Here is a 27,693-nt window from a genome sequence, read left to right on the forward strand (position 1 = left end):
TGGTCATGGTGAACAGTTTGGGGGATATCTTTATAGAAAAGTTTTCTCTATTTATTGGCTTCTGTATGAATACATTTTTGTTTATACTAACATGTTCATCCAGGGTCAAATGTTTCTTTTTCCTTACTTAATTATACCTTGGAGATCTGTTCACATTGACATGGCTCTACCTTACTCTTTTGAATAGCTGCCTCCTTTAACTTGTGTGGATGACCATTCTTTATTTAACCAGTTCTTTTTTAAATTTTATTTAAAATTTTTTTTTATTTTAATTTTTTGGCCACACTGCGCGGCATGTGGGATCTTAGTTCTCTGACCAGGGATTGAACCCGCACCCCCTGCAGAGGAAGCGCAGAGTCTTAACCACTGAACCACCAGGGAAGTCCCTTTAATCAGTTCACTATCAGTAGATGTTCTGGTTCTGTGTGTAGTAACAAGCGGTGGTGTGCTGAATAGCCTTTGCCCTTGAGTGAGAATATCTGTGGAATAAACTATGGTGGACTCACTGGTGAAAGTGAATGTGCATTCAGATGTTGAGAGATACTGCTAAATACCTCTGCAAAACCAATATGCTACCAATGTAGGCTTCTCCGGACTGTACTGGGGGACCTGTTTGCCCACATGAAGGTTTGTTTTGTTTTTTTAAAAAATTGTTTTTAAAAATCTGGTCAGTATTGCTTTGATTTGCATTTTTATTTGTACTTCTTTAATTATGAATGAGGTCGAACTTTTTTTTTTTTTTTGGCTGCATTGTGCAGCATGCGGGATCTTAGTTCCCCAACCAGGGATGGAACCTGTGCCCCCTGCATTGGGAGCGTGGAGTCTTAGCCACTGGACCATCAGGGAAGTCCAGTTTGAACATGTTTTTGTATGTTGGGCATTTTTAGTTCTTTAACTGTGATCTCCTTGTTCAGAAATCCTTGAAAGTTGGGTCTCTGACCCATTTGAAGCCCTTATGAACGTGGTCTTTTGGCTAGTCTGAAGTTTTCAATTAATATTTAGTAAATTGATTTTCCTTTTTTTAAAAAAATAGAATAGCTTCTGAGTTCTTTGATTTCCTTAGAAAGGCCAAAGTTTCACTTAGAACTTCTAGTTCTTTGTGGTTTTCATTTTTCACGTTTCAATCTTGATATATCTGGAGGGGTGAGATGGGTTATCACTTTTTCCCCCCATATGACTTGGGAGATATCTCAAATCGTTTATTTCCTTTACCAGTTTGAAATGACACCATTTTAAAAATTTTTAGGGACTTCCCTGGTGGCGCAGTGGTTGAGAATCCACCTGCCAGTGCAGGGGACACGGGTTCGATCCCTGGTCCGGGAAGATCCCACATGCCGCGGTGCAACTAATCCCGTGCGCCACAACTACTGAGCCTGCGCTCTAGAGCCTGCGTGCTGCAACTACTGAGCCCAGGCGCCACAACTACTGAAGCCCGTGTATCTAGAGCCCGTGCTCCGCAACAAAAGAGAAGCCACTGCAATGAGAAGCCCGCGCACTGCAACGAAGAGTAGCCCCCACTTGCCGCAACTAGAGAAAGCCCGCACGCAGCAACAAAGACCCAACGCAGCCAAAAAAAAAAGTGATTGTTATACAAATATATATTCTTCTTCAGATTCTTTTCCCGTGTAGGTTATTACAAAATACTGAGTGTAGGTCCCTGTGCTATATAGGGTAGGTCCTTTTTTCTATTTTATATATAGTGGGGTGTATATGTTACTCCCAAGTTCCTAATTTATCCCTCTCCCCCCTCTTTCCCCTTTGGTAACTATAAGTTTGTTTTCTATGTCAGTGAGTCTGTTTCTGTGTTGTAGATAGGTTCATTTGTATCATCTTTTTAGATTCCACATATAAGTGATATCATATGATATTTGTCTTTCTCTGACTTCACTTAATGTGATAATCTCTAGGTCCATCTGTGTTGCTGCCAATGGCATTATTTCATTCTTTTTTTATGGCTGAGTAGTATATCATTGTGTGTGTGTGTGTGTGTGTATCACATCTTTATCCATTCATCTGTCGATGGACATTTAGGTTGCTTCTGTGTCTTGGCTATTGTAAATAGTGCTGCAATGAACATTGGGGTGCATGTATCTTTTCAAATTATGGTTTTCTCAGGGTATATGCCCAGTAGTGGGATTGCTGGGTCATACGATAGTTCTATTTTTAGTTTTTTAAGCAACCTCCATACTGTTCTCCACAGTGGCTGTACCAACTTACATTCCCACCAAGGGTGCAAGAGGGTTCCCTTTTCTCCACACCCTCTCCAGCATTTATTGTTTGTAGACTTTTTGATGATGGCCATTCTGACTGGTGTGAGGTAATACCTCATTGTAGTTTTGATTTGCGTTTCTCTAATAATTAGCGATGTTGAGTATCTTTTCATGTGCCTTTTGGGTCTTTGGAGAAATGTCTGTTTAGATCTTCTGCCACTTTTCTAATTTAAAAAGCCCACGAACCTACCAACCCCAACCACCTATTTTAAAAAATAACAAATAAAAAAGCATATGAAAATGTAAGTTTTATGGGTAGGTTTGTTTGTAAAATTTGTATTTGGAAATGTAAAAGCCCCTCAAAATACTGGAAACGTTTACAAAAGAGGTTCATATTTTCAAAACCAAATAAGGCTGGTCGTGGCCATGCTGAGAGTGGGAAGCGCCTGGTGTCTGAGGCCAGGCAGGCGTGCGCTCTGTGTCTTCACGTTCTTGCTTCGTAGTTGATGACTCTTAGAGGAAATTAGAAACATAGGGTTGAAGGGATTTTTAGAGATAATTTAGTTTAATCCTAAGACACAAAAAGTTTTTTTTGAAAAAAAGCTTCAATGTCTTAAATATAATCACTTAAAGTTATTTAAAGATGTCTCTACTCCCAAGTTAGTGTTGTCTCGCCTCCCTAAATCCCAGAGTTAATTACTGCTAAAAACTCTCCAGCTCTTTCCCAATGTTTTCCTAAATTCATGCTGGTATATCTAGCATGGTATGTATTTTTAGACATTTAATGTCTCAGATTTCTTTGTTTGACTTTGAACTTCCATTTTCCAAGGCCGATGTGTGAAGGGAAAGGAGTGGTGTAATGGAGAGAACATAGGCTCTTGAATTTGACAGACCTGGTTTTGAGTTTTACTGGCCCATTTTGCTGACTTGAATATGATCTTGGGCAAGTTACTTCACGTCACTGAGTCTCATTTTCCTAAGACCCACCTCTCAGTGGCGTGGAGAAGGTTAAATGGGGTAATGGGGCTTGTAGGTTCTGAAGGTTTACCTTTACCTACTTGATAAGTTTCTCGAGACTCTTTGGGAACCATAGGCTAGCTCAGGACCTCTGCCGGGGATGGGGAAATGCATCTGTGTACACAGCCTTTTCCCCCTGCCCCTCCTGTGGCCGCCCAGCCCTCCACAGGGAGTGTCTGCGCTCAGCACGTGCCTGGCACTGGTCAAAGGCATTCAAGCTGGTTTAAGCAGATGGTAGTTGAAATAATTTGGAAGTGGATGTGGTTGTTGGCTTTTTTGTTTTTTTTCTTTAGACCAGTCTTAGTAAAAGAACAACCATCACTAAAAACATTTAGGCTTGTTTAAACAAAATAAGTCAAAGAATGATGGTTCTTTAGCTTCAACAATATTTGAAGGAGCATAAGTGAAAGTTTTTGAACTTTTTTTTTTTTTTTTTTTTTTTGGCCACGTGGCTTGTAGGATCTTGGTTCCCCGACCATAGATTGAACCCAGGCAGTGAAAGCGCAGAGTCCTAACCATTGAGCCGCCAGGGAATTCCCAGATTCATCTGTTTCTAGATGTATTTCCTCCCAATACTTTCTGTGTGTCTGTGTATATATACATAATACATGGTGCATACTATTTTGTAATTTCTTTCTATATATAATACTTTGGGAGCATCTCTCCCCATTATCAAATAGACTTCTGTAAGACGGCCCGGTCAGGACAAGGGTGTTTGCACAGTAGACAAAGGTGAGCCATGAAGCAGTACATCGTTGTGGTTAAGAGAGTGGGCTCGGAAATTAGTTGGCCGGGGTTCAGATCTTTGCCCTGCAATTTACTGGCTGTGACCTTCAGCTAGGTACTTAACTTTACCACACCACCGTTTGCTCATATGTAAAATAGAGATAATAATGGTAACTGTCTCTTGACATTATTGTGAGGATTAAATTAGTGAGTATAGGAAAGTGCTTACAGTAGTGCCTGGCTGTAGTATTCGCTGTATAAGTGTTAGCTGTTGCTGCTGTTTATCCAAGAGAGTGTACCCAAGCAAAGGCATCCAGAATGGGTGTCACAGAGGGGCAGAGTAGGAAGTTTTATTGGCCATATGATAGAGAATTCTCTACTTAAGGAGTTGAAGGCTGGGAAATCATTTACAATTTAAATAAAGTTGTTGGCCCTAAGAATTTGCTTCATATCAAATGGTCCAGTGCGGAACCTCAAGTGGGGAAAATTGGGGCCTACTATATCAAGAGTATTTGTAGACTAGGGTTGGAATCAAGCCCAGCTGTAACTGGGCTTATTCATAAACAAAAAGATTTTGTAGAGCCGGAGTAAGTCTTTCATTAGCAAATGTGAAGAATAAATCAAACTTAACTGTACAGGAGAGAAGGGAAATGTAATACTGTCCTGCTTCTAATGATATAATAATAGTGTTGTTTTTCCTCAATAGATACTTCCCATGGCTTGTTTTAAGCAGCCATTTTGGCCCCTCTTGTTTTCCACTCAGTTGGCACTTGAGCACCTTTTATGCATAAGCTGTCGCTATCTAGGAGGATGTACATACCAAATAAGTGATAATGTAATATATGTGGCAGGAATTTCGAGGAGAAAGGAGTGTCTGGAAAGACAAAAAAGAAGTAGTGTTAGCCGAAGATAGAGAATGATGAAATAAAATTAGAAGGATAACGTTAGATATGATGGTTGTGTACTATACAGATTAATTTAACATCCTTATTTATGCTCAGTGCCACCGGCTATTTTTTTTTAAAGATGTTTTCTGGCTTTATTTATTTATTTATTTTTGGCTGTGTTGGGTCTTCGTTTCTGTGCGAGGGCTTTCTCCAGTTGCGGCGAGCGGGGGCCACTCCTCATCGCGGTGCGCGGGCCTCTCACTATCGCAGCCTCTCGTTGTGGAGCGCAGGCTCTAGAGCGCAGGCTCAGTAGTTGTGGCTCACAGGCCTAGTTGCTCCGCAGCACGTGGGATCTTCCCAGACCAGGGCTCGAACCCGTGTCCCCTGCATTAGCAGGCAGATTCTCAACCACTGCGCCACCAGGGAAGCCCGCCACCGGCTATTTTTAAATTTATCTTATTTATTCATTTTTGGCTGCATTGGGTCTTCATTGCTGTGCGCGGGCTTTCTCTAGTTGCGGCGAGCAGGGGCTACTCTTCGTTGCGGTGCGCGGACTTCTCATTGTGGTGGCTTCTCTTGTTGCGGAGCCTGGGCTCTAGGCACGTGGGCTTCAGTAGTTGTGGTACACAGGTTCAGTAGTTGTGGCTCACAGGCTCTAGAGCGCAGGCTCAGTAGTTGTGGCGCATGGGCTTCGTCGCTCCACGGCATGTGGTATCTTCCCGGACTAGGGCTCGAACCCGAGTCCCCTGCATTGGCAGGCGGATTCTTAACCACTGTGCCACCAGGGAAGCCTGCCACCAGCTATTATTTTGAGTTAGGTGAACATTTTGGCCTTTCTAAGTTGTCTTTTTTCTGTCTCTGGTAGTTGTAATTGACCTATATGCCTTTAATCTGAAAGCCAGCATAACTTGCAGTTAAACTCCTATGGCATTTTGAAATAGGTGAATAAATATACTGTGAGTTTTCTCCAAAATTGGGAGAATGAAGGACAGTAATAGAAAATATTTGCAAATCATACCTCTGATAAAGGACTTGTATCTAGTGTCTGTAAAGAACTCTTAAAACTCAATAATAAAATAACAAATAACCCAAATTTAAAAATGGGCAAAGGATCTGGATAAACATTTCTCCAGAGGAGGTATACAAATGGTCAATAAGCACATGAAAAGGTTCTCAGCATCACTGGTCATTAGGTTTGATACTTTCACACCAACTATGATGGCTATAATGAAAAGGACAGACAATAACAAGTGTTGATGAAGATGTGGAGAAATTGGAACCCTCACCCACTGCTGGTGGGAATGTAAAATGGTGCAATCGCTTAGAAAAAGTGTGGCAGGTTCTCAAAGGGTTATACATAAAGTGACCATATGACCCAACAGTTCCACTCCTAGGTATATACCCTGGAGAAGTGTAAACAGATGTCCCCGCGAAGATTTGTACATTAATGTTCATAGCAAAATTATTTATAATAGCCAAAGTTGAAAATAATCTAAATGTCCATCTACTGATGAATGGATAAACAAAATATGGTCTATCCATACAGTGGAATATTATTTGGTAATAAAAAGAAATTAAGTACTGATACATGCTACCATGTGGAGGAACCTTGAAATCATTATGCTGTGTGAAAGAAGCCAGACACAAAAAGTCACATATTGTATGATTCCATTTATATGAAATGTTCAGAATAACCATATCTATAGAGACAGAAAGCACATTAATTGCCTAGGGCTGGGAGTTTTGGGCGGATTAGGGGTTTATAGCTGAAAAGGGTACTGAGTTTCATTTTGAGATGACCAAAGTATCCTAAAATAGATTGTGGTGATAGTTGCACAACTTTGCGAATACACTAAAAACCAGTGAATTGGATGGTATGTGAATTACATCTCAATAAAGGTGTTACGAAAAATCACTAATTGAACTGGGAAACTAGAAATAACCAATTCTAATCCTCAGGTAGGCTTCTCAATAAAATTGATCTTAGGAGAGGCCTTGGGTTTTCCTTGGTGAAAATTACTTATGCTCCCGCTTCTTGCAACAAATTGCTTGCTCGTTATATTTTTGATATTGCTTGACACCATGTTTTCTGGTATTATGTGAGTTTTATCATCATTATGCTTCTGAGAAATTCTGTGTTAGAGATAAGCAATCTTCCATTTTAATTATCTTTTAACAGACTTTCATCAATGTTTAAAGCCAGCATTGTGGTTTTGTAGCCTTATTCTTAATATTGGGCTAATGGTTTTCAGGGAATCAGTTTAAAAATTATTTTTTAAAAATTGGGGCGACTTCCCTGGTGGCGCAGTGGTTAAGAATCCACCTGCCAATGCAGGGGATGTGGGTTCGAGGCCTGGTCCAGGAAGATCCCACATGCCGCGGACCAACTAAGCCCGTGCGCCACAACTACTGAGCCTGCGCTCTAGAGCCCGGGAGCCACGACTACTGAAGCCCGCGCGCCTAGAGCCCGTGCTTCGCAACAAGAGAAGCCACCACAATGAGAAGCCCGTGCACCGCAACGAAGAGTAGCCCCCGCTCGCCGCAACTAGAGAAAGCCCATGCGCAGCAACGAAGACCCAATGCAGTCAAAAATAAAAATTAATTAATTCATTAGTTTTTAAAAAGTTGGGGAAGATGGTGTTAATAGCACTGGGTTGTTTTTTTTTTTTTCTTCTTCTCAGTATTGCTTTTGCATAAAGAGTCTCTGTTAACATTATCCATCTGCCCAACTAGTATATGACAGTTTAATATTTGGTATAAAATAGAGGTGGAACTAGTAGTTCTGTGTATAATGTAGCATTAAAATGATCACTTGGCAGGAATTCCCTGGTGGTCCAGTGGTTAGGACTCTGCACTTTCACTGCCGAGGGCCCGGGTTCAATCCCTGGTCGGGGAACTAAGATTCTGTAAGCCACATGGTGCAGCCAAAAAAAAAAAAAAAAGATCACTTTGCATTTGGTTTGATATTAATACTTCTGTATGTTATTTGGGCCTATCAAGGACTTCAGGAAGTTTCTGCAGTAATGAAATTTAACAAAAGACATTTCCTAAATCCTTGGTAATTTTTTTGTAGACCTAATATCTCTGGATTACATTTGAGAAATACTGCTTTATGGACTGCATTACGTATGGAAGAGAATTTTTAAATTTTTTGGAAAGAATTTGAGTGTAGCATCAAACCATAACTCTAAATAACGCATTTCCCCTTAATGCATTAATTTTTTTAAGAAAAAGTATTACAGGCACATTTTTTAAAAAGTAGTATCAGAAAAGCAATGCATCTCTAATCTCTCTCCCCAGAGGAAAATATTTCTGTTTTGGTTCTTCATAATGCTTGAATAATATATAAATTGCAACTTCTAAAATAAACCTTATTGAAGTAAAACATACATTCAGAAAAGTATACAAATCATGAAGGTTTAGGCTTAAATGAATTTTCACAAAATGAACATCTACGTTACCCCACCTAGATCAAGAAACAGACTATTACCGAGCACCCCAGAAGGCCCTACCCCCAGCGGTAAACACACTCTTGAGTTCTAGCACCATTGATTAGTTTTGCCTGTTTCTGAACTTTATATGTAAATGGTTTCCTGTAGTATGTTTTCTTCTGGCACCTTCCTCACAAAATTCTATGAGACTCATCCCTGTTGCTGCATCTAGCAGTACTTCGTTCTCGCTGCTGGATCGTGTGAACGCACTACAATGCATCCATTCTTCTGTTGATAGAAATTTGGGTTGATTTCATTCGGGGGCAATTACAAATAGTGTGGTTTTAAACATTCTTGGCCTTTGGCTGCACATCTGTACATACTAGGGTAAAATCCTAGGGGTAGAATTAACTGGATTGGAAGGCAGCCATATTGTGAAAGAGATTTTAAAAGTGGCTGCACCAGTTTGTTCTTGCAAAAGCACAGTACTTGATTTATCAACGTTGGACTATAAAAGATGAGGATTTAGTTCCCTTAACCTCTCCATTCCCTGCTACTTTGATACTTTAAATTATATTCATTTCTTCAGCTGGATACTATCGTAACTTGAAAAAATAAATCTCTTTTCCTATTAACTTTGTAGAGTAGCTTTTGTCCACTTGTGATAAGAGATAGGTATTAGCCACCTCCCCATCAGTTATGTTATTCAAAAAAGGAAGAGGCCCTCTTTCATGCAGAGAGGAAATATACAGAATTTAAATTTGTGCCCCATCATATGACCAAGTAGTGTCAACCAGGGGAAAAACACCCCCCCTCCATAAGTAAATGGGTTAACAGTATGATAGAAGAGAGGGGAAGTTTAAAGTACTGATGGAGAATAAAATACTAGAATGAAGCCATCTCTCCCATGCCTGCTGTCTGTATTTGTTAGGGCAGGGGTAGCTGTTTAAAACCTAATTCTCACAATGTCTGTGGCTTTATAAGAGAGAAAGGTATTCTCTTTCTCATCTGATAGTCCAGTGTGGGTGTTCTTAGTAAGACGGATGGCTTTCCTTGTATAGATATGTGAGCTTCAGGGGTGCAGGCTGCTTTCATCCTGTGGCTCTGCCATCTCTTGGGGTCTTGGAGACCTCTGTGTCCAGCCAGAGTGGGAAAGAGATGGGGGAGAAAGAACGTGTGCTTCTAAGAAAAGTTTTGTTGCAGAAGGAAAAGTCATCCCTTGGGCTCACATTTTATTGGTGGGAGCTTTGCATGGGAGTCCCGGCCAGATGAAAGGGGCTGGGAAGCGTCGGCAGGTCTGAGCGCTTGGCCACCAGTCCCGGCTCCACAGGATTGTGGAGGAGCCTGGGTTTCTGCTGGACAGCCAGTGAGCCATCTCTGCTGTACTGTGTCCTAGAGGCTAAGAGCAGAATAATTAACATTCGTTAACTTGGGATAATTTCATGTCTTTTAAGATGCTAATTATCTCAAGTGGTGAATTTTTATAAGGAAATAAGTTTATTTTTTATTGGCTAGGGCACTAACACAACTTGATACTTTTTTTTTTGAAATAAGTTTAGATGTACAAATAAATGGCATTTCTTGCTTCCTTTGGTACCACTGAGTTCTGTGATTTGTTTTAACTTTAATTTTCTTTTTTTAATTTTTATTTTTATTGGAGTATAGTTGATTTACAATGTTGTGTTAGTTTCAGGTGTACGGGAAAGTGAATCAGTTACACATATATGTATATCCACTGTTTTTTAGATTCTTTTCCCATATAGGCCATTACAGAGTATTGAGTAAAGTTCCCTGTGCTATACAGCAGGTCCTTATTAGTTATCTACTTTTATATATAGTAGTGTGTATCTGTCAATCCCAACCTCCCAGTTTATCCCTCCCCCACCTTCCCCCATGGTAACCGTAAGTTTTCTACATCTGTGAGTCTATTTCTGTTCTGTAAATAAGTTCATTTGTACCATTTTTTTTAGATTCTACATATAAATGATATCATATGATATTTGTCTTTCTCTTTCTGACTTACTTTACTCAGTATGATAATCTCTTGGTCCATCCATGTTGCTGCAAATGGCATTTCATTCTTTTTTATGGCCGAGTAGTATTCCATTGTATATATGTACCACATCTTCTTTTATCCATTCCTCCGTTGATGGACATTTAGGTTGCTTCCATGTCCTGGCTATTGTCAATAGTGCTGCAGTGCATGTATCTTTTTGAATTATGGTTTTCTCAGGGTATATGCCCAGTAGTGGGATTGCTGGGTCGTATGGTAGTTCTATTTTTAGTTTTTTAAGTGACCTCCATACTATTCTCCATAGTGGCTGTATCAATTTACATTCCCACCAACAGTGCAAGAGGGTTCCCTTTTCTCCACACCCTCTCCAGCATTTATTGTTTGTAGATTTTTTGATGATGGCCATTCTGACTGGTGTGAGGTAATACCTCATTGTAGTTTTGATTTGCATTTCTCTAATAATTAGTGATATTAAGCATCTTTTCATTTGTTTTTTGGCCATCTTAACTTTAATTTTCTTATTTACAGTGAGGTCACCTCTCAGTGAAACTTAGAAACTACCGTATTTACATCGGTTTTACAAACGACTAAGAAAGAAAAAAGCTGTCAACCTGTGGTGTGTGATGGATTGTAAACATTGATTACATTTAATTTAACCCCCCTTCCCATCTTTTTTTCTCCTCTCCCCTTCCCTCTAGTTTGTGATTGGCACAATGGAAGAAGCTGGAATGTGCGGGCTAGGGGTGAAAACGGATATGTTGCATAACTCTCAGTCCAATGATATTCTTCAGCATCAAGGCTCACACTGTGGTGGCACAAGTAACAAGCATTCCTTGGAAGAGGATGCACACAGTGACTTTATTACGAAGGGCAGGAGTTTGGTGAGCCCAGCGTACTGCACACAAGAGTCAAGGGAGGAAATTCCTGGGCGAGAGGCTCGAACAGATCCCCCTGATGGTCAGCAAGATTCAGAGTGCGACAGGAACAAAGACAAAACCTTAGGTAACAACCTCAGCTTGGGGGTTGCATGTTTCACACGTTGCTCCTTTGACTTGTATTGTCCGCAGCACAGGTGGTGATGAACATGGCCAGCGTCGGGGGGCGATGTTGCTCAGCTGACCCATCTGTTGTCTTCAGTGGGGCAGGCGGCCTGTCTGCTGCAGTGACGTGCCGGGGGCCCGAGACAGCAGAGGAGGAGGTTACTTCTCTCTCAGTAGTCAAGAATGGGCTTTCGTGAAAAAAATCTGGGGCCAATTTGACAGGAGTAGTCCCCACCACCAGCTTCACCACGAGCCTTGCAGGATCTTAGTTCCCTGACCAGGGGTTGAACCCGCGCCCTTGGCAGTGAAAGCGCTGAGTCCTAACTACTGGACCACCAGGGAAGTCCCAGACAGAAGTAGTATTTGACTTGCCTTGTTTGCATCTTTAATGTAGTCTGACCAAAATTTACTGTGAAAATTGTATATTTATGTGGTCATTTTATTTTAAACCTAGTCACAAAACTTTAGAGACGATATAACGTTAGGTGAAGCTCAAGAAGTGGGTTAAGACTGGTTTTCAAGGGTATGTTTTCTTTCTTCTGCTGTGTTTGAGATTCAGGACAAAGAATGTGGTACGGTAAATCTCATTAGGAAATCTGAATTCCCCTTTTATTTTAAGCTTACTGGTTGCCCCTAAGTTTTTTATACTTATTCTACCTGAGATTAACAGTGTTTAAATTTGTTTGGTTTTCTATATGCTGAGTTGGAGTGATCCTTCGTATTATACCCATTTTCTGTTAACTTGGCAAACTTACAACTATTTTTCATATTTCTATAAATTTTTAATTCCTTACGAACAAGACAAATTTCTTCAATATTAGAAGCCCCAGTTAAATGTGTAAAAGCAGAAGGAGTCTTAAAAAGTTACACATAATGTTACCATGCGACCGTGCAGTTCTACATCTAGTTATATTCCCAAGAGGGTTGAAAACGTGTCCACACAAAAACGTGTGAAGGAGTGCTCGAGGCGGCATTATTCATGATAGCTGAAAAGTCCAAACAACACAGTTACCCATCAGCTGATGAGTGGATAAACAAAATGTGGTCTGTCTGTACATGGAATATTATTCAGTGGTAGAAAGGAATGAAGTCTTGATACATTGTGGGTGAACCTTGAAACTGTTATGCTAAGTGAAAGAAACCAGACACAAAATGCCACAAATTAAATGATTCCACTTAATATGAAATGTCTAGAATTGGCAAATCCGTGGAAACAGGAAGTAGAGTAGTGGCTGCCAGGGGCCTGGAGGAGGGAGCCTGGGGAGTGGCCGCTCATGGACATGGGCTTTCTGAAATTAGACAGTGGTGATAGTTGTACGACTTAGTGATTATACTCAACTGTACACTTTAAAAGGGTGAATTTTATGGTATGTGAGTTGTATCTCAGAAAAAACCAGGTAGAGTGTGAGTTTAAAAATCTTCATAAAAATTGCAAGTTACCTTACTGTTATTTCTAATCATATTCAATAATCATATTTTGTCATCTCTTTTAAAATTCTTATTGGTCTTGGGCCAAACGAGAGAGGATTTGTTGCTAAAATTTTCTGTGGATGGAAAAGGATTCTGTTTTGAAGTTAGCCTGCTTGTTTTCCTCATAGCAATCTGTACACCGTATACCAAAGTCAAAGTCATTTTCACTTTTTTTTTTTTTTCCGCCATGCTGCACAGCATGCGGGATCTTAGTTCCCTAATCAGGGATTGAACCCGTGCCCCCTGCAGTGGAAGCGTGGAGTCTTAACCACTGGACCACCAGGAAATTGCCATCACATATGTATTTTTAATGAAATACCCTTCGTGAAGAGTGAATGTTTAAAAAAATAAAAATGGTACCTACCACCCAGCTGAAGAAATAAAACTTATCACTTATTTTAAAACACCATTTGTTCCATCCTGTCTCAGTCACCTGCTTCTCCCTGCCAGAGTCCTTAAAATACTGTTCAGCTCTTTTTCCCAAAGGAAGTCCCATCTTGACATCCTTCTTCTTCTTTTTTTTTTTACACTAAATTTGGTTAACACACAGAATATGCTTACTAAGTCATCAGAAGTTATTTAAATTGCTCAAAGGAAAAGATCTGTGTCACCAGTGATAATGAGCGTCTTAGATAGGCAGAGAGTACCACCCGAAATTGCCTTTGAACTTCCTTCTATATTTGTACTTGGTTAGGAGGAAGCATATAAAAATATTCTGCCCTTTGTAACTTGCCCTTTTTCTTAACTTGGATATCAGTGGTTAAGCAAGGAAATTTTTAAGCCTTCAGCAAGAGTTCTTTTCACAAATAGCTCGCAGTGTTAGTGAGTGAAGAAATTTGGGGTGGAGATGGGGAGGAAGGGGTGCCTGCTGATCCAGATTTTAAAAATAGCTTTCTTAATTTAGCTAGTAAATCTCTTATTTCTAGTTATAGGCATAAATTATTTTACTCTGGATGTCAGAACATAGGAAGTGTTATTTAGAGTTTACAGGTTGATCTCATTCTTCTTCTGGGACTTATTTCTTATCTTGTTAATCATCAGGAAAAGAAGTCTTATTATTGATGCAAGCCCTAAACACCCTTTCAACTCCAGAAGAAAAGCTGGCAGCTCTCTGTAAGAAATATGCCGATCTTGTGAGTATTAAATCAAGGGAGTGAGGTCCATATAAAGTATAGCAAAATGTGTATGTGCTTGATAAGCTTTTAAAAATATGATGTAGCTTTAAATGTAAAATTATACTTTACTCCAGAATTGAAGAGGAGAATCTGATTTCTTGGGGCTTTTTGTTGCTTGTATGACTTCATTTTGTAAGGTGTTACATATATAGAGCATTATAATGCTAAAGATACAGCATAGATTTTCTAAAACTCAGTCTTGTGTTGTGGTGCTTTAAATGCCAGTCAGTTGGAGTGTAGTGGTTCCTGTAGTTAACTTTTCCCAAGGGAATTCTAGAGATAAAGGCTCTAACCATTGTGACTGAAATTGTGAGTTAGGTGAAATAGTCTGCTAAAACAATACTGTGTCTCAGGAAGTATTTATTTAGTATCTACTATGTGCCAGGCATTCCTTTTTCCATCTTCCAAAGAAATTAACCTCATTTGTTCTGTGCCTGAGTTATTTCAAGTAGCATTAATTCTCTTTGTCAAATTATGAAAGCAGTCTCAATATGGAAACACTGCTGTCCTCTTTAAGTTGAAGAATGGGGAAGCCATTGAACCCTTTGAAATAAGGGTTGTGGGAAGCTTTTAGAATGAATGGTTCTAATATGCTAAATTAATGTCCTTTGTGAAATACTTAGGTGAATTATCATGGACAATGTTTATGCATTTTCATCTGTTGATAAAGCAGTTATTCCATGTCGTAAATGCTACTTTTTGTCAGTGACCAGCTTTGATAATGAATTATTACTCAATTACAGTTATATTTTCCTTCAGTTTACAAAGGGGTCCATGAATACCCCCGCTTAGCTGGCGTTCAGCAGTCTGGCACCTTCTGTTCAGAGCAGCAGGAAACCCCGGGCATCAATGAAAATGGCCTAGAACAGTCACAAATGCAAAGATGGCAGAAAACACAACAAGGTCAGATTGTTGGCTTCAGGAAAGGAACACTTCCATTGGCTGTGGAAGACAGTCCCTATTGGTTCCATCCACATGAAGAGAATCACGTGAGAAGTGGTAGAAAAAGAAGACAAAAACAAAAAAGGGAAAAGAAAAAAATTGGAGAAAAGAGTAAAAGAAAAAAAAGCAGTGTAGCAGGTTAGCTGCTTGACCCAGTGTTGTTGGGACAACAGCAGACAGTCACACGTGGATTAGGAGAAGAAAGGGCAGATAGTGGCTTAGAGCAGTCCTTCTTAGACTCACGCAGATGCTGGGACTTTTGTTGTTCAAAGGCACATTGTGATTCACTGGGTCTGGGGCCTGAGAGTCTGCATTTTAACAAGTTCCCAGGTGAGGTTGATGATGATACTCTTAGCCCTTGGATCACACTTTTTAAGCAGCAAGGGTCTAGGGTGTTTTGTTTGTGGCATTTGTTTTGTGTGTCGGGGGGGGGGAGGGGAGGGTATGGTTAATTCTTTTAAAGCACCAGTAATCATCGCTACATTCATTTTAGGATGTGACACGTTGAAGACTTAAGGCTTAGTGAGCAACCTCTCTTTGATTTAGACTTGTGCTGAGCATATGAAGGACTAAACGTGTACTGTTTTCAGAAAATGTTATAAAGCTTTGTTTCTTGAAACAACACTCATTTCTTTTAAAAGGTAGAGCATGTAGGTTATGTAGCAGTGAGACTATCAAGGGAGTAGGCTTTTCCCGAGGATTATTCCGAAAACTTCCCTTTTGCCATCACTGTCCTCTGTCCTTTTGGTGACAGCATCGTCTGACATCACTGGTGCTTGTGGCTCAGACAGGAAAGTCCTGTAGAGCAGCTGGAGGGGTGCCTGCTCTGTGATGGGGATTGTCCTCTGGGGAGATCTTGTGGCTGCCACGTTCTCCAGATAACATGGGTTTATGAAATTGTCACATTTCACTTGCTAAGTGTGGATCCCATTAGGCCTGTAACATGGTCCTTAAGTACGTAGTGGTGCTGTTCTTTCCCATTCCTTAGTTTGTGTAAATTATTATAGTGTAATAATAAATCTTGATTGTCTGGTTGGGTAGGTGTATCTTCTCTTCATCAGAAGTACCTTGGCTGTTCTTGACTCTCTACTCGCTATAAAATTTTAGATTCAACTTATTAGTTCCATGGGAAGAAAACACCCCTTGGGGATTTTGAGGAGCATTTTATGGAATCTATAGTTGCATTTAGGGGAGAATTATACCATCCTTAAGAAATTAACGGAGCTTAAAAAGTGGATATCCTTATGGGGGAAAAAATGAATTTAGATCCTTGAACACCATATACAGTGATTAAGGACTTAAATGAAAATTTTAGATATCATTTAGGTTTATTTAAATATATTAATAGGTTAATATTTTTCCAAACTTGGATTAAGAGAAGGATTTCTTATGACACAAAAAGCACTACCAGAGAAAAGATTTCAGAAATTGGCTATATTGAAATTAAGACTTTCTGTTCATCAAACGACATTTTAAAAGAAAGTGAGAAGACACATTACAAACTGGGGAGAACATATTTCCAACAAATAATAACCAGTATAAGATTCAATGTGAGGAATATCTAAGGAACACCTACAAATGAATACGAAAAGGACAATTAACCCAATGGAAAACTGGGCAAGAGGATGTGTAAGAGGCATTTCATAGAAGTGGAGAAACATCAAGATTCAAAGATATCTTAACATAAAGGTACATAAACATACAAGGGATGTTCGATCTTATGAATAATCAGGGAAATGCAAATCAAGACCATAGCAACATGTTTTTTTATGTCCAGTGTAAGTGGCATAAATGAAGAATTGTGATCGTATGAAGTTTTGGAGAAGTGCATCTACATGATTTCTTATAAATTGCTGGTGGGAGAGTAAATGTGCCGGCCACTCTGGAAAACAGTGTGCCATTGTCATGTGCAACAGAACATTTAGAAATCACTTCCCCACAACCCCAGTTCTAGGTTTGCACTCAGGCTAAATTCTTGCATGGTGTATACCAGGAAGCCCATGTGTGAGAATATGCGAATTGTTGTGAGTACCTGGAAACAACTCAATTGCCTATTGACAAGAGACTGGGTCAACAAAGTGTGTTGTGTGCTGCATGTTTTTATTTTATTTTATAAAATATTTATTTATTTATTGGCTGCGTCAAGTCTTAGTTGTGGCCTGTGGGATCTTTCGTTGTGGCACGTGGGCGCTCTAGTTGCGGCACACGGGCTCATTTTAGCTGTGGCACGTAGGCTTAGTTGCCCCGCAGCATGTGGGATCTTATTTCCCCGACCAGGGATCGAACCCGCGTCGCCTGCATTGGAAGGCAGATTCTTAACCACTGGACCACCAGGGAAGTCCCTGCATAGTTTTAAAAAAGTGAAATAGCATACAACCTGAGGGCCAAAGCCAGCAAGGCCTGTTTTTGTACTGCCCGCAAGCTAAGAATGGTTTTACTTAAGTGTTGTTTAAAAGACAGTGACGACACAACCGACATGTTGTGGCCTGCAAAGCCTAAAATATTTCCTTTCTGGCCATTTACAGAGTAGGTTTGCTGGTCCCTGCTCTGTAGCTACATGCAAACAATCTGAATGAGTCCTAGCAGTGTAATCTTCAGCTGTGCTGTCCAGAATGGTAGCCACTAGTCACATGTGGCCATTTAATCTTGAATTCATTTATTTATTTATTTTATTTTTTAATTTTTAAAGACTTATTTATTATTTACTTATTTATTTTTGGCTGCATTGGGTCTTAGCAGCACGCGGGCTCTTCCGTTGGGGCGCGCGGGTTCTTCGTTGTAGTGTGCGGGACTTCTCTCTAGTTGTGGCGTGCGGGTTTTCTCTTCTTTAGTTGTGACGCGCAGGTTCCAGGGCGCGAGGGCTCTGTAGTTGTGGCACGTGGGCTTAGTTGCCCTGTGGCATGTGGGATCTTAGTTCCCTGACCAGGGATCGAACCCGTGTCCCCTGCACTGTAAAGCGGATTCCTTACCACTGGACCACCAGGGAAGTCCCTTGAGTTCATTTAAATTAAAGAAAATTTTAAATTTTGGTTTCTCAGTTGCAGTAGCCACAATAAAGTCAGAACAACTAAAATCAAAACGATTTCTTTTAGGACCACACACGGATGACATAAAATACGGAGGAGAGCAAAGGAATAGTGACCCCAGGATTCAGGGTTGTGGTTACCTTGAATCCGGGGAGGGCAGGGGCAGTTCCAGACCTCGGTGGAGTTACTGATAGTGTGTGCAGATCCTGCAGCCCACGGTCCTGAGTAAGGTTACTTTACGAGAGTATTTTACAAAAACAAAATTATTTTCTGGGGGGAATTTCCGTAAAGGTGTTTTTAATGGCTATAAGCATCTTGCCTGTAAGGATGCGTGGTATGTTTTGAGAGGCCACAAGGTGTCGCTCTTGCCCTTGAAATAGTGACTCAGCATCCTTTCCTTCTCCAGTTAACAGGTCAGTAAGGCTGCCATCTTATCTGTTAGTGTTGGTGTAACCTTGAAACAGACGCATTTGCTCCAAACCTCCAGTTGCAGTGCTCCCCCTCTCGCTTGCAAAGAACTGAGTGCTGCTTATTGAGTTCTAATTTGGAGGATTGTTTCAATAAAGTAGCTTGAGCGTGTTTTTCAAGAAAGTAAAACTTTATGGTGTTGATTCCTAAAAAGTTGTCCAAAACATCATTTTTTTTTGTTTTTAATAAATAAATAAAGAGATTAAGATTGTTTTTTTCCTACCCTAAATCATTTGCTTACTTTCCTATCACAATGGGAAAAGAGAAGGTTGGCAGGGTAGCATGGCATGAAACAGTTTAAATAAAATATTGCACTACAATACTGTGGGTTTTTGGAAATGTATTCCTTAGCTCTTATTGTAATTCTTCCAGCCATAACTCAAAGGTTTTCGCTGTATTTCCTAAATGTAAAGTGCTTATTACTTTTAGCTGGAGGAGAGCAGGAACGTTCAGAAGCAAATGAAGATTCTGCAGAAGAAGCAAGCCCAGATCGTGAAAGAGAAAGTTCATTTGCAGAGTGAACACAGCAAGGCTATCTTGGCAAGAAGCAAACTTGAGTCTCTTTGCAGGGAACTTCAGCGTCACAATAAGACGTTAAAGGTGAGTTGGTTCCTTTTTTTTTCTTTCTTTTTTTTTTTTTTTAATTTTTTAAAATTTATTTTTGGCTGTGTTGGGTCTTTGTTGCTGTGCGCGGGCTTTCTCTAGTTGCGGCGAGCAGGGGCTACTCTTTGTTGCAGTGCACGGGCTTCTCTTGTTGCGGAGCACGGGCTCTAGGCGTGCGGGCTTCAGTAGTTGTGGCTCATGGCCTCAGTGGTTGTGGCTCAAGGGCCCTAGAGCTCAGGCTCAGTAGTTGTGGCACACGGGCTTAATTGCTCTGCGGCATGTGGAATCTTCCTGGACCAGGGATCGAACCCTCTTCCCTGCACTGGCAGGTGGATTCTTAACCACTGCAGCACCAGGGAAGTCTGGTTCCTTTTTCTGTTTTTCAGGAGGGACTGACTTAGCTTGACTTATAGTCACTGTGTACCTATTTGAACTAAATCCTTGTCTCTCCTTGGAGACAGGGATGCCACCATTCTATTTTGCTTGGCCTTGTGCTTCTTAACGTACCTCATACTTGCTCATACTTGCTCGTGGGGAATCTAGATGAGATTGATGTTTAGACCACAGCTTTCCCACTAGGAGCCATGGCTTAGGAAGCTCAAATTTGCAGTTTCCTGCTGAGCACTGAGGTCGTTCATTAGCATGTGTGAAAAGTGGACGTGAAATGAGAAGCCGAGTAGGAGCAGACTTGAGGGACGGGAAAGGCCCCACTGAGCTCCTCAAGGGCTGTTCGTTGGTTACATCACCGGCCACCCTTGTCCATCCCAGTTCCCCATTGCCAAGTACTTTTATAAATTTATTTATTTATTTTTGGCTGTGTTGGGTCTTCATTTCTGTGCGAGGGCTTTCTCTAGTTGTGGCAAGCGGGGGCCACTCTTCATCGCGGTGCGTGGGCCTCTCACTATCGTGGCCTCTCTTGTTGCGGAGCACAGGCTCCAGACGCGCAGGCTCGGTAGTTGTGGCGCACGGGCTTAGTTGCTCCACGGCATGTGGGATCTTCCCGGACCAGGGCTCGAACCCGTGCCCCCTGCATTGGCAGGCAGATTCTCAACCACTGCGCCACCAGGGAAGCCCCCCAAGTACTTTTAGAAGAGCGCTTATTCCTCGGCTGATTAAAAGACAAAGCAGCGGGTACCCAAAAGTTAGTTGGTACCAACAGAGGAAGAAGGGAAGAAGGCAGAGACACAGGGGTGGGCCTGTCCTCATGTGCAGTTGTGGTATGATTTTGACTGAGCCGGATTGCTCATGAGACTCCCCCACCATGGCAGGCACCCAAGGCCCTAGAACATAGGAGCCCTCAGGAAATGGACCTTTACCTGATGTGGGAGCCGTCAGGTTTTCTTTGCTTTTGAATCCTTGGATTTCGGTGTTCATGAAACTGAGTTGTATTTTTTCCCCATAGCAAGTCCACACTTTGATTGAACTGGTAACGCTTTAGACACTAGACACGTAAAGGTCTCTTAGCACTTGGATCTGAGCAAGAGTTGGGACTAAGCTTTTGAGATGCAGATTCCTTTTGTCCCTTGCCATCTAGGGGAGTAGAAGCTGTGACCCAGAAAGTAAGGGGCAGGAAGGGATCTCCCTCTTCAGGCTGATTTCAGATGCTGCCCTGCAGGACTAGCAAGGGGGAGGGTATTTGGGAAGCCCGCGTGGAGGGAGCTGGCTGCGTGGTGAGACTCCTTCCTGTCTCTCAGCGTGGCGAGCTTTAGTTGGCCACAGAGCACTTACTGTAGAGCACGGCAGTCGGCGCCTCTCTGATTATCTACCTAGGAGAAGCTGCTTGCTTTCCGACGAGAGAGCCTTCCGGTCCTAAATAAAGGGAAGGAATTCTAGTTCAGAAGCACCACTTCAGTGCAGCAGGCAGTGAACCCACATGGCAGCAGTGTCTTTTGTGGGCGTCTGTGCCATTTGTAGGTCTGTACGATTAACAGAAATTGTTTTGGATACTAAGGAAGAAAATATGCAACAGGCACGAGAGGAGGAAGAAAGACGGAAAGAGGCCACTGCGCACTTCCAAATCACTTTGAATGAAATCCAGGCACAGCTGGAGCAACACGACATACACAACGCCAAGCTCCGCCAGGAGAACGTCGAGCTGGGCGAAAAGCTGAAGAAGCTCATCGAGCAGTACGCACTGAGGGAGGAGGTAGGGCAACTGGTGTGTCCCCTCACTACGAACCAAAAGCATTCCCTAAAACTCTTCCTTCAGGGTGTTTTAGAACCTTCTTCCTCCAGGGGGTTTTAGAACCTTTGTGTATGCATGGTGGAAGTCTGGCCTTCCCTCACAGGATTCTTGGGGACCATACTCAATGGCCCAGAAGTCAGTGGATTTGGGTGCGTGAGGCAATTTCTTGGAGACAGTGTTAAGCACTACTCGTCTTCCGTGTGATTCTGGAAGATTGTAATTTTAGCATAGATTTTCCGCTTATCTAGACTAAAAGTGAGTAAGTACCTGGCCCCAAAATATGCTGTATTTTAGACGTCTATGATAATCTGTATGGTCTACACTATCATTCCGTTATGCCTGTGTTTCAGATATTTTTTTTTAGTGGCAGTTTTATAGTATTTGGGAGAAAAAACGAACCTATTTCTAAACCCTTATACACCCAATTGAAGGAAAAAGTTTACTGGAAGGATCTGTGGCACCTCATCTTGGTCACTGGCCTCCAACTAAGAGTTCTACAAGCTAGTTGGGAAGTCTGGGCGGGGTGTCTAGATTAAACGCAAATAGGCGATCATGTGCTTTTTTTAAAGTTCCTCCCTTTTAGAGGTCAAATGGGCAGGAACAAAGGGTTAGGTTCTTTAAATGACACATCCCTTGCCTTTTTTTTTTTAATTAATTAATTAATTATTTATGGCTGTGTTGGGTCTTCGTTTTTTGTTTTTTTTGTTTTTTTAATTTTACTTTATTTTATTTATTTATTTATGGCTGTGCTGGGTCTTCATTTCTGTGCGAGGGTTTTCTCTAGTTGCGGCAAGTGGGGGACCACTCTTCATCGCGGTGCGCGGGCCTCTCACTATCGCGGCCTCTCTTGTTGCGGAGCACAGGCTCCAGACGCGCAGGCTCAGTAGCTGTGGCGCACGGGCCTAGTTGCTCCGCGGCATGTGGGATCTTCCCAGAGCAGGGCTCGAACCCGTGTCCCCTGCATTGGCAGGCAGACTCTCAACCACTGCGCCACCAGGGAAGCCCGGGTCTTCGTTTTTGTGCTAGGGCTTTCTTTAGTTGTGGCAAGCGGGGGCCACTCTTCATCGCGGTGCGCGGGCCTCTCACTATCGCGGCCTCTCTTGTTGCGGAGCACAGGCTCCAGACGCGCAAGCTTAGTAATTGTGGCTCACGGGGCCCAGCTGCTCCACGGCATGTGGGATCTTCCCAGACCAGGGCCCGAACCCTTGTCCCCCGCATTGGCAGGCAGACTCTCAACCACTGCGCCACCAGGGAAGCCCATTCCCTTGCCTTTTAAGTTAGTAAAATGTTCTCTTATGTGTGTTGTATCCCTTATAGAGATAGATTAAAATAGCTGATTTAAAAAAAAAAAGATTGTGGCATCTCTGGGGGTTATTTTATCCAGTTCAAGGCAAACTTTAGATTATATTAATTTAGAGTTTTCCATATAGCCCTTCAAAAACTTAGTTTTTTAAAAGATTTTCTTTTTATCACTCTCAATGCTTTTTGCTTACCTTTTTTTTTTCCTTATTATTATGGAAAATTATAAACGAAGAAAAGTAGAGACTGTATCACCTGGCTTTAGCAGATGAAACCATAGTTTCAACTATATTCCCATCACTTTCCCCTGGGTTATTTTGAAGCAAATCCAAGGTATCAGTCCATTCATATATATTTGAGGGTGTACCTCAAAAAGACTAAGGAGTCGTTTTTAGGTGTGACCACAATACCATTTAAACACACCTAAAATATTAGCAGTAATTATTTAATATTAAAATCTAGTCATCATTTAAATTTTTCCGATTGTCTCCCCGTTTTTTGTTTTAAAAAGAAAAAACCTATTTGAATCATCCAAATAAAGCCCATCTGTTTCACTGGTTGATATGTGTCAAGTCTCTAACATAAAGATTTCCTTTTCTCTCTTTTTTTATTCTTACAGTGTGTTTATTGAAGAAACTTTTTTTGTCCTAGAGAATAAATTTTCTATTAGATTATAAAGCCCTCACTTTTCTTAAAATTACTGTTTTAGTTTTGTTGTTTAATATGATAGTCTGCCACATTATAGATGTAGAAAATTTGAAAGCTATGTATGTTGAAATCACATTACCTCTGAGCCTTATTCAGTTTGAGTATTATTGAATGTTCTTTCCTTGGTCGGGGAGGGATGTTCTGATGACTTTATTGTACATAAATAACCACTTAATAATTTCACTTGGAAATCATAATGACCTTTTACCAAATTTATCTGATAAGTGCCAGGCACCAAGCACCTTACATAGTATAGCCGTTGCGTTGGCCTTTACAGTTCTGCAGTGTGGGTGTGGCTACCCCCCATAGGTGAGGGGACTGAGATTCAGCAAGGGGGAGAATTCGACTGGGGCCATTCCTCCCATCACAGCATGCTGCCTCCAACTGAGAGATTTGGGAAAATTTAATGGGGAGAAAAAAATATCCAGGAATTATGTGTATGATGTATTATGGGTTTAACAGTTTGATCTCCTTAGCCGTCTTTTTCTTGATACAATTTGAGCTTCATTTTCACCTTAGGGCAGAAATAGGAGGTACGAGGCCGGCTGCTGAGGTGCTGATGGGCCATCTCCGGAGGGAGGGATGCCGACACAGGCTTCTGCCAGCACAGCACGCGGACAGGCACCCGCTGGTATTAGCCCTGGTGGTATTAGCAGGAAAAACAGCCTCATGAGTGAGGTCTTGTAACTTGTGTCGTGTTTCCTCGTCATTCTGTCCCTTTTTTCATTAAGTGACAAGAAATTTTACTTTCCCCGTAGCACATTGATAAAGTATTCAAACATAAGGAACTGCAGCAACAGCTTGTGGATGCCAAACTGCAACAGACAACACAGCTGATAAAAGAAGCTGATGAGAAACATCAAAGAGAGAGAGAGTTTGTAAGTGCAATTTCTTAAAAAGACATGATTGCCAAAATTGTAACCAAAGCCATTTAAAACATTTAAACTTATTCTACATTTAAATTAGCACTGGGTTGTGCTAATTGTTTTTTTGCTCTAGATTGTGAAGGGCACGTGTGTGTTAGAAAACATTAGCCTTTTCTTTCTATTTAACTTTATATACAGAAGATAAACTGGAGAGATTAGACCAAGTTAGTGCAAAGACCTGCACTGATTGGACTTTTCTGTGCTTAGAATATTTATTTCACTTTTTAGATAATGGCCACCAAGTTTAAGAATTATAGCAGTATTTAGCACATTAAATTTAGGGATTCGATTTAATAGCAAGCTTAGCAAACATGGGTGTCCTTCATACTGTTACAGTTTATTTCCAAACAAGTAACTTGAAACTAGGGAAACGATTTGTTTACTCTGGTATAATTTTCTGAAAAACTTTAACAGAATTCTCTACATCCTAATCACTCAGCATTATTCTCAGAATGTGTGCTCAGATTATATGGCCTGTCAATAATTGTGAATACAGTGGAATGTCATTGGGTATGTATATTCAACACATGCAAATTTAACGTTACCTGCTTAACCAAAAAACAAAAGTCAGAAGTGGTTATGATAATGAGGACTGTCCCATCCAGATTTCACTCAAGTAACCTAGGCCCCGAGGCGAGCCAGGTATGAAGACTCGGATCCTGAATGGCCCTCATGATGTGAACATGTCACTCTGAGTGCGAGTCTAGGGTTAAGAGACAGACATTTTTCACACAGCGTGGTCGTTCCATGTGAACTGACAGCGCTGTCCCGTGCATAACTGAAGAGACAGTTGTCATTTCCCAAGTTAGAATAGAAATATGATACACATATTTAAATAAATAAATACGATACATGTATTTCTGGTTGGTTTTAAGGACTTTTCAAAACCTACTGGACTAAGTGTGACATTTTACTTCAGGGACTGAATTTCACAGCTGCCTACTATGCAATTTCACTACATAATTTTCTTAAACTCAAGTATATAAATTAAAGCTCCCATCCCATCACCACCCCCCACCCCCCACCCCCCACCCCCAGCTTTAAAAAAAAAGTGATCAGAAACCAGGTTCCTGATTTCATTGCTTTCGCTCCATACACTGCCTCATCTTGCCTCTCGTGGCCACGCCGCATAGCATGTGGGATCTTAGTTCCCTGACCAGGGATCGAACCTGTGCCCCCTGCAGTGGAAGCGCAGAGTCTTAACCCCTGGACCGCCAGGGACGTCCCAGAGGGGCTTTCTAAATGACCCAGATAATGTCAAGATTGTCAACCATGTTTTCTGCGCAATACTAGACTTCTAATTATTTTCATCTAAAAGACAACAATTTAACCCTGAGTTTTGTAAACCTATTATTAGGCCTCCTGGGTACTTCTTCTAAGCAATAAAAGAGTATTCCTACATTCCTAAGTGTTAACAATGGAACAGATCAAAGATACAGGTAATTAGCAATTGATGTGACAGAATGTTTCATTCATAGACTCGTGGTTCTTGCTAAAATAATGAGTGGAAGGATTAAGCCTAACTATCTGGTCGTTGGACGTTGTAGTCATATTTGTAATGACTATTAGTATTTTGCCAGAATGTTTCTGTTTTCTAGTTATTAAAAGAAGCAACGGAATCAAGACACAAATATGAACAAATGAAACAACAAGAAGTACAACTAAAACAGCAGGTAACTTGACAGCAGGGGTAGTAAAATTTGTAAGAAAAAAATCTATGGTTCATTTGATACATACCTTGAATCTCCTCTAAGATGATTTTGCTTGTTCCCAGCAGACCTGAGAGTAGATCACACGTCCCTCTTGGAGTTTTCCTCTTTGTTTAGGGTGACCACCTCATCCTGATTTGCCTAGGACTTTCCTGGTTTTAGCACTCGGTCCCAGGAACCAGGCAGATGGGACAGTTTGTCCCGCTATCTGCAGGTCCTCCTTCCAGTATCCCACGTTATTTCCTCCCTTTCTCTGTGTGTTCCCATGTGTGTCAGCTAATTTCCTACTAAAGAAAAACTGATTTCAGATTTTAGTTCTTTTGTGTGAAGTTGAACCATATGAAATTGCTGATACTTATTTGACCTACAAAATGGCATTTTCATATAGTGTAACCTAAAATCTTTAGAATTTTGTGCTATGAGCCTGTAACCTATTTTTAAAAACTGCCTATTGATCGTGCATTTCCACTCCCAGGTAGAGTACGGAGGTGGTGGCCACCTTAATGGGGGCCCCCGACTTTCCTTCCTCCCTCCCTCCCTTCCTTCCCCTGTACAATATTGTTCACTGTAGTCACCATGCTCTACATGAGATCCCTGGAACTTATTCATCTTCTGATTGAAAGTTTATACCCTTTGACCAACATCTTCCCCTTTCTCCCCGCCCTCCACCTCTGGGAACCACCATTCTACTCTGTTTCTTTGAGTTTGGCTTTTTTAGATTCTACAGGTAAGTGATATCACACAGCATTTAGTATTTGTCTTTCTGTGTCTCACTTATTTCACTTAGCATAATGCCCTCAAAGCCCATCCACGTTGTCACAAATTGTAAGATTTTCTTCTTTCTTATGGCTGAATAATATTCCATTGTGTATATACACCACATTTTCTTTATCCAGTTATATGTTGATGGACACTTAGGTTTCTTCCATATCTTGGCTATTGTGAATAATGCTGCAATGAACATGGGAGTGCTGATATCTCTTTGAGATCCTGTTTTCATTTCTTTTGGATATATACCCAGAAGTGGAATTTCTGAATCATATGGTGGTTCTATTTTTAATTTTTTGAGGAGCCTTTATACTGTTTCCCATAGTAGGCTGCACCAATTTACAGTTCCACTGACAGTGAACAAGGGTTCCCTTTTCTCCACATCCTCACCAGCATTTGTTAACAGGTGTGAGGTGATATCTTACTGTGGTTTTGATTTGTATTTCCCTGATGACTAGTGATGCTGAGCACCTTTTCATGTACTTGTTGGCCATATGTATGTCTTTGGAAAAATGTCTATTCAAGCTGGTTTTTAAATTAAAAATTAAAAAATTAAAAAAATTTTTTTTAATTTATTTTTTGCTGTTGAGTTGTATGAGTTCCTTATATATTTTGGATATTAACCCTTTATCAGATATATATCGTTTGCAGATATTCTCTCCCATTCCGTAGATTGCCTTTTCATTTTGTTGATTGTTTTTTGTCCAGAAGCTTTTTAGTTTGATGTAGTCCCACGTGTTGATTTTTGCTTTTGTTGTCATATCCAAAAATTCATTGCCAAGACCACTGTCAAGGAGCTTTTTAACCTATGTTTTCTTCTAGGAGTTTTACAGTTTCATATCTCCTGTTTAAGTCCTTAACCTATTTCAAGTTAATTTTTGTGACTGGTATAAGATAGCAGTCCAGTTTCATTCCTCTGCATGTGGTTATCCAGTTTTCCCAACACCTTTTATTGAAGATACTCTCCTTTCCCCATTGAGTATTCTTGGCTCCCTTGTGAAATATTATTGACCATATTTGTGTGGGTTTATTTTTGTTTTGTTTTGTTTAAAATTTATTTATTTATTTTTGGCTGCGTTGGGTCTTCGT

General features: G+C 40.9%; 1 protein-coding gene across 8 annotated transcripts in view; it reads left to right on the forward strand.

The window, feature by feature from the left end:
- Positions 1–27,693, forward strand: part of TXLNG (taxilin gamma) — a 59,897-nt gene that overhangs the window by 22,385 nt on the left and 9,819 nt on the right. For 7 of the 8 annotated variants that reach the window (XR_014239257.1, XM_082375659.1, XM_082375660.1 and 4 more), the window contains exons 2-7: positions 10,984–11,287; positions 13,837–13,928; positions 18,836–19,006; positions 20,961–21,155; positions 23,960–24,079; positions 25,726–25,800. Coding sequence is in view for 7 of the 8 variants with exons in the window: in XM_082375659.1 (XP_082231785.1) it covers positions 10,984–11,287; positions 13,837–13,928; positions 18,836–19,006; positions 20,961–21,155; positions 23,960–24,079; positions 25,726–25,800 (957 nt within the window). In the remaining variant the exon portion in view is untranslated. The remainder of the gene's footprint in view (positions 1–10,983; positions 11,288–13,836; positions 13,929–18,835; positions 19,007–20,960; positions 21,156–23,959; positions 24,080–25,725; positions 25,801–27,693) is intronic. The other variant, XM_082375661.1, reaches the window with a different exon arrangement.

Source organism: Balaenoptera borealis (genome assembly GCF_965194805.1).
Source record: "Balaenoptera borealis genome assembly, chromosome: X".
In the NCBI taxonomy this organism is placed as follows: Eukaryota; Metazoa; Chordata; class Mammalia; order Artiodactyla; family Balaenopteridae; genus Balaenoptera; species Balaenoptera borealis.